The sequence below is a fragment of the Lissotriton helveticus genome, chromosome 5_1 (assembly GCF_964261635.1).
Source record: "Lissotriton helveticus chromosome 5_1, aLisHel1.1, whole genome shotgun sequence".
NCBI classification, from domain to species: domain Eukaryota; kingdom Metazoa; phylum Chordata; class Amphibia; order Caudata; family Salamandridae; genus Lissotriton; species Lissotriton helveticus.
The window spans coordinates 1,787,429,313-1,787,437,228 of NC_136065.1; the positions used below are offsets into that span (position 1 = coordinate 1,787,429,313).

The 7,916-nt window shown below is 44.2% G+C and overlaps 1 protein-coding gene across 1 annotated transcript in view; it reads right to left on the bottom strand.

The window, feature by feature from the left end:
* Window positions 1-7,916, bottom strand: part of MRC2 (mannose receptor C-type 2) — a 545,797-nt gene that overhangs the window by 354,357 nt on the left and 183,524 nt on the right. Inside the window, 1 exon segment of the mRNA XM_078645096.1 lies at window positions 4,130-4,294. Coding sequence (XP_078501222.1) covers window positions 4,130-4,294 — 165 coding nt within the window.

Below are 7,916 nucleotides of genomic sequence, written 5' to 3' on the forward strand. Positions count from 1 at the left end.
TGAGGTCACCGATGACGTTGAGTTCCTCACGGTCAAATGTGCAGATACACTGATGCAACCTATATTTGCTGCACAAACTTCACTTACTGACTGTAGTAACAATGGCCTGCCTCATACTGAGCCATTCTCAGCCAGCACTGGTGGGCCTGGAATCGAGTGCGGGCAGGATCTCATATTTCTGCATTACAATTTATTGACGATTTATTACCGGCCGGGGCGGCGGAGAGCAGCTGCTGGCAGGCTGTACCTTGTCATGGTGTCTAGCACTGCAGGTCACCTGCACTAGACTGCGGTTCGAGCAGCGAGGTCGGAGGAGCTGCTCCGGCACCGCACTCAGTGACTTCTCAGGTCCCTAGTAGTTTCAAACATGCACTACTGATCCCGTTGGTTAAAAAAACGGGCATTGATCCACTGGACCTAACAAACTATAGGCCTATTTCCCTTCTACCCTACCTAGCGAAAATTTTGGAGGCCCATGTCACCAACTGTCTCTCCAATTTTATTGAATCTACTGAATATCTAGAATTCAATCAAGCAGGGTTTCGTCCCTGCCACTCGACAGAGACAGTTATACTTGCAGTCCAGAATACTTTAAGAACCAATGCTGATAACAACTGGCATCAGGCTCTAGTGCTCCTTGATTTGTCGGCGGCGTTCGACACAGTTGACTATTCCATCTTGGTCGACCGTGTCGAACAGGCCGGCCTCAGGGGCCCTGCCTTGAGCTGGCTGCAGTCCTTTATATCTGAACGCACTCAATCTGTGAGGTTAGGTATGTTCACAGCCCCCAAAATCAGTACCTCTTGTGGAGTTCCTCAGGGCTCTTCCCTGTCCCCTTTATTATTTAATCTGTATCTGCGCCCTTTGTTGTATTCTTTGAAAAATCACAATGTCACGATATACAACTACGCAGATGATTTACAACTTATTTTTTCCCTGAGCTCTCCTGATGCAGTTGTAGAATTCCAAGCCACTATGACCCACATCCAAAGCTGGATGACTTTGAACCATCTTAAGCTCAACCCGGGCAAGACAGAACTTGTCTTGCCCGGGAAAAGCGAAATCAGCTGGGGCCCTCATTTTTGGCCCTTAGACTTGGGAAATCCCCCCGGTAAATCTCACTCCGTCAAGAGTCTGGGGGTAACCATCAGCGAGGATGTCTCATTGAAAAGCCAGATAGGAATGGTAGTCTCTTCTGGATTCTTCCAGTTGAGAAAGATAAGGAAAATCGCCCATTTTTTAACCCACTTGGCTCTGATTCAGGCAGTCATCGCCTTGGTTTTATCCCGCCCTGATTTTTCGAACAGTCTTTATCTGGGTCTTCCAGTTGGTCAGCTTAAAAGACTGCAGTATCTGCAGAATCAGGCAGCCAGGCTTATCTACAAGCAACCTAAGTGGCAGTCCATCAGGCCAGGCTTAGAAGAACTACACTGGCTGCCTGTGGCGCAGAGAGCCGCATTCAAGGCCGGATGTATTATTTTTAAAGCTTTGCAAAATAAGGGCCCGAAATTTATAAGGCAGCTGATATGCAAATATTACCCTTCACGCAGCCTTCGCTCAGCCCATAAAGATTTACTTTTGGTACCCCAGTATAAGAAAAAACGTCAGGGTGGCAGCAGCTTTTACTACCTTGCAGCCTCCCTCTGGAACTCCTTGCCACAATCCCTGCGACAAACTGAAAACCTTCTTTCTTTTAGACATGCTTTCAAGACCTGGCTTTTTAAACAGGCATACTCTTAATAGATGACTGCCGAAAATGCCTTGCTGTGTTCTGTCTTCAAACCCACTGTTCAATAGCGCCATGAAGCCCACGGGCGTACGTGCGCTGAATAAATAAACAATTAACATAACATAACATAAAATAACATAAAGCTCCAGCTTTACAGCTGAGGAGGCTCTATTAAGCGTGACTTTTGTATTTCAGTGCAGTGGTGCAGAGCACCAAACTGAAATGCGTTAGTATCACGCCTGATGCGTGGTACTTGGCAGGGCTGCTTCCATTGAAGCCTGAATCGGGTTACTGTCATGTATGAGCAAGTCTGCTGCTCCCGAATCGGATATTAGAAACGCAAATGTACGTTTTCTTTTCTCTTCCTTGTCAAAAGCACATAGAAAGCGCTATTGCAGGTAGAGAGAGTGTGATGGAAATGTTGTGCACTGCCCTGCAGGAGCAGGTTACTGGCAGTGCAGTTACACAAAACCAGTCCCTGTCCGCTGAAACATGCAGAGGAATCGTTTTTTTCTTTGCAGGAGGCGGGAGACTAACCTTGAAATCGGTAGTCTCCCACCTGAATTGGGAGGGTTGGCATGTACGAGATTATGTTAGTGGCTACCCCATACATGATTACCAACAGTGATTACCTCGGTGCATCATGCAGAGCTGCCAGCACTAGTGTAAAAAGTTTTTTTCAGTTTGGAATGCCTCTACCAGTCGCGGTCGGCATGAATCACGGGTAGGGGGGCGTCAGGTCGCGTGAGGAGGGGTGGGGGGTTAATTTACTAATAAAAAAAACAACTTACCATTGCCTCTGGTCCCGGACTCCCGCGTCACATCTCCTACTCTCTGCTCACAGGAAGCAGTAACAGGCAGCCTCCCTCTCTTCCCCTAAACAAATCACAATGCTGCAACAGCAGCGTTGTGATTGGCTAGGACGCCTTCTTTACAGGCATCGATGGGGAGGCTGTTTTCTTCAGAAAACAGAGAGTGCTATGCAACCAAAAAGTCAGTGCCCATAACATTGGGCTAGCAACTCCTCCCCGACCCGCCAACCCACCCGCTCCCAACCAGGCATACCCTTCTTCTGCTTTCTCCCAGTGAGCTGCAGAAACGTAAAATGGTATTCATACCATTTTACGTTTGTGCTTCTCGCACTGTGAGAAAGCAGTGGGGCGACGCTCCGACGCCCACGTGGAGGAGTCGCCCCTGGGCCCCCTACATGGGTATTACCCAGCAGCCATAACTGCAATGTGCCAGGCACCAGGGTCATATTACATGATTTTTCACTCAAATATAGTCTTTACATATATTTTGGAAATCCATTTTTTCTAAACGTCAGCTTATGAGTTCTGAAAACGGACACATTTTCATCGCGAAGACACCTTTCAATTTTGGGATTCTCATTTTAATTTAACCAAACAAAAGCTTCTAATTTAGTATGCTTTGCTGCACACTGCAGAGCTCCTTGCTGGAAGCTGAAGAGCTACCAGTATCTCACGAGCTACTCGTTTGAGAAGCCTGACTTAAGACAATGGCCTGCAGCAGGAGTGCAGGCACTAATAATGTCTGGTAGGCTGCAATGTCCTGAGAGCCTATGCTGAGAACAGGGTTGGACTGGAGTATGGGGCCATCAGGCAGTGCTCGATGGGCTGGTCTGACAGATCACTGTGTGGGCCATTTTTTTCTCAGTTTGTGGGACTGTTTTATGGCCAGGTCAGCTGTTTTTTTACTGTAATTTCCCTCATATCACCATAAGAATTTCCTGAAGCAAACACAAAACCATGCAATCTCCCATACATTGCAAAATACCCATACAGCGTGTCTTTGCATGTTCAAAACTGGGCCGATATGGAAATGTGCACCACTTATTTTAGCATATATTATTCACTGACAGGGGGCACTTTTAGTTTTATGCCCAGATCTACTTTTTTTCCCAGTTTGACTCTGGCTACAGAAGCATCTCCCTTACACGATGCAGTACTATTCTTGTGTTTTGGGCGCTGCTAGCAAGATAAATCAATGTGTTAAGATATTCGAAGTTTCCATGTGGGAGGTCAATGTGTTCTATGAAGCCCTAAAAACATGCATGTCAACGTTTTGAAAGTGGGAGATTTTTTTTTTTGGGGGGGGGGGGATCGGGGGGAGTAGATTTTCCCTATTGGCTTCTATTGAGGCAGAGAACTTTTTGGCTTCCAAAATCATAATCTTCCACCTCAATCGGGTCCATTGTCATGTATGGAAAAAAAAAAAGTTTTTGTTGGGGGTGGAAAGCAGGGTACGGAGCATACACTACCCTACCTAAATTTTATTTAGTCCAATCAAGATGCCATATAACTCACTCTGAAAAGTGACCTTGAAATTGAGCACAAATCCTGACACCAGAAGTCCGTTGCAGAGGTTTCGTTTCCTTACCGTTGATGTAGGTCTGTTCGTGCACCTCATTGATGCTCAGCAGGTTGGCGCCCTGTTGCTCGCAGCTCTTCCAGGCCTCGCTCCAGGATAGGGCGGCCTGATAGTTAAACTGGTAGCAGCTGTTCGTGACCGGGTCCTTGTCCCAGAAGGTCTCACAATCTTCACCTGCAGGGTGGAAAAGGAAGTACAGTTATACACATTGTGCCCTGAAGGCAGTACAGCAGCTCTTGGTATTGGCTGAGCCTCTGAAGGAGCTGGTACTACTTACACTAGGCAGTGTGTTACTCAGTGAATGTGTGGTACTCTGTGAAAGTGCACACTGCATGCTGAATGATTCTATGAAAGTGTTATTACTGTACCGTGAGTACTGGGTGATACTCAAGGTAGTATTACTACTGTGCACCGGGTGTCAGGTGTTTGTATGCAGGTGTTAATACTACTGAGCACTGGATGCTATTTACTATTTGAAGGTGTTAATAAAGTAATACTCCATGCTGTTTGCTCTGAAAAGATGTTAATACTACTGTACACAGCGTATTGTATAAACTCTGTGAAGGCGTTAACACTACTGTACAGCGGTTGTTATATAAATTATATGAAGTTGTTAATACTACTGAACAGAGGGTATTGTATAAAATCTCGGAAGGTGTTAATACTACGCTGAAGGAGTTAATAGTGCTGAACGCTATTTTGTGTTACTCACAGAGGTGTTAATAATACTGTACCCTGGATGTTCTTACTCTGAAAGTGTTAATACTACTGTACACTGGGTGGTACATAAACTCTCGGAAGGTGTTAATACTACTGCACAACTACTGTACACTGGGTGGAATATTACCCTGTGAAGTGTTAATACTACTGTACACTGGTGGCATATTACCCTGTGAAGTGTTAATACTACTGTACACTGGGTGTTGTATAAACTCTATGGAGGTGTTAATACTACTGTACACTGGGTGGTATATTACCCTGTGAAGTGTTAATACTACTGTACACTGGTAGGTATATTTCCCTATGAAGTATTAATACTACTGTACACTGGTCGTATATTACCCTGTGAAGTGTTAATACTACTGTACACTGGGTGGTATATTACCCTGTGACTTGTTAATACTACTGTACACTGGGTGGCAGTGGTATATTACCCTGTGGCGTGTTAATACTACTGTACACTGGGTGTTGTATAAACTCTATGGAGGTGTTAATACTACTGTACACTGGATGGTATATTACCCCGTGATTTGTTAATACTACTGTACACTGGGTGTTGTATACACTCTATGGAGGTGTTAATACTACTGTACACTGGGTGCGGTATAAACACTATGGAGGTGTTAATACTACTGTACACTGGGTGTTGTATAAACTCTATGGAGGTGTTAATACTACTGTACACTGGGTGGTATATTACCCTGTGAAGTGTTAATACTACTGTATACTGGGTGTTGTATAAACTCTATGGAGGTGTTTATACTACTGCACACTGGGTGGTATATTACCATGTGAAGTGTTAATACTACTGTACACTGGATGGTATATTACCCCGTGATTTGTTAATACTACTGTACACTGGGTGTTGTATACACTCTATGGAGGTGTTAATACTACTGTACACTGGGTGCTGTATAAACACTATGGAGGTGTTAATACTACTGTACACTGGGTGTTGTATAAACTCTATGGAGGTGTTAATACTACTGTACACTGGGTGGTATATTACCCTGTGAAGTGTTAATACTACTGAATACACTGGGTGTTGTATAAACTCTATGGGGGTGTTGATACTACTGTACACTGGGTGGAATATTACCCTGTGAAGTGTTAATACTACTGTACACTGGGAGGTATATTACCCTGTGAAGTGTTAATACTACTGTACACTGGGAGGTATAGTACCCTGTGAAGTATTAATACTACTGTACACTGGGTGTTGTATATTACCCTGTGACGTGTTAATACTACTGTACACTGGGTGTTGTATAAACTCTATGGAGGTGTTAATACTACTGCACACTGGGTGGTATATTACCCTGTGAAGTGTTAATACTACTGTACACTGGGTGTTGTATAAACTCTATGGAAGTGTTAATACTACTGTACACTGGATGTTGTATAAACTCTATGGAGGTGTTAATACTACTGTACACTGGGTGTTGTATATTACACTGTGACGTGTTAATACTACTGTACACTGGGTGTTGTATAAACTCTATGGAGGTGTTAATACTACTGCACACTGGGTGGTATATTACCCTGTGAAGTGTTAATACTACTGTACACTGGGTGGTATATTAACCTGTGAAGTGTTAATACTACTGTACACTGGGTGGTATATTACCCTGTGAAGTGTTAATACTACTGTACACTGGGTGTTGTATAAACTCTATGGAGGTGTTAATACTACTGTACACTGGGTGGTATATTACCCAGTGAAGTGTTAATACTACTGTACACTGGGAGGTATATTACCCTGTGAAGTATTAATACTAATGTACACTGGGTGGTATATTACCCTGTGAAGTGTTAATACTACTGTACACTGGGTGGTATATTACCCTGTGAAGTGTTAATACTACTGTACATTGGGTGTTGTATAAACTCTATGGAGGTGTTAATACTACTGTACACTGGGTGTTGTATTACTCCATGAAGGTGTTAATGCTACTGCACACTTTGCTCTCTGAAGGCATCAGTACAGCTGTACAGTGGGCGTTCTCAGCTGTACGCTGGGTGTTCTGCTACTTTCTCTGAAGGTGTGTTTACTGTTGCTCTGGCCCATCAAGGTCCTAATAGCAAAGTACTGACGATTTTGAGTTACTCTGTGAAGGTGTTAATACTATTGTGCACTGCTGTTCTGCTCCTCCTTGTGTTGGTGCCATTGTACACTACGTGCAGAGTGACTCTTAAGGTGGTGTTACTACTGTTCACACACCGCTAGTTACTGCTGAAGGTGGTGAGGCCACACTGGGCATCAGTGATTCTCTGAAGGTGTCAATGCTGCTGAACGCTGAGTGTTGGGTGACCCAGTGGTCTTGAGTTAAGGACGCCCCACAAACTCTACTAATTGCAGCATGTCGCTAGGTACGTTTTTGATAAAGCCGGCAGAGTACTGCATCTGCAACACACCACTCATCGTTTCGGTCACAATATGACTTCCACGTGTCTATATCTCACTTGCTTGTTATTGTATTAATGTTGTCGGGATGTTCATGCTGAAAGGTAGTTGCTAGGGTAAAGACGTCACTGCAAGAGTTTCGTACTGTGATCTTTTATCATTAAAATACTACAGATAAGTGCATATATGTGGGTCAGGTTTTCCTTGAGAAACTCAGGCTTCTAGTGTTTATTCACGTGAGGGGCGGCAGTTCGGTTGTCCTACATGTGGTTATTTCACACGTAGGTGCTCCTGCGGTACCAGATGAGGCTCTGAGAAGGGTTGAAAGAGGTAATATAAATTACTGTCACCACACGTGGCACACACTCCTGGAAACATCTGGAAGGAGCAGACAGTGGGCCATTTGTTTTGTTGGGAGTTATGTAATGGTTTACTGGCTTATGATATTACCTTGTGTACGACTGGGGTGTGCTTTTGAGGGAACTCAGTTCATGATTGGCTGGAATGCCAGTGGAGAATCTGAAAGAACATTCTGCAGAGGCTGTGGTCCAGGAAGGACAGAGGTAGAGGGAGAAAGAGAGAGTGAGCGAAGTTAGAAAAGAGTAAGCATACCCGTCGGCTGGAATAATATTTATTTGTGCAGTTTCATATAGTACGAATGTTTATTTTTGC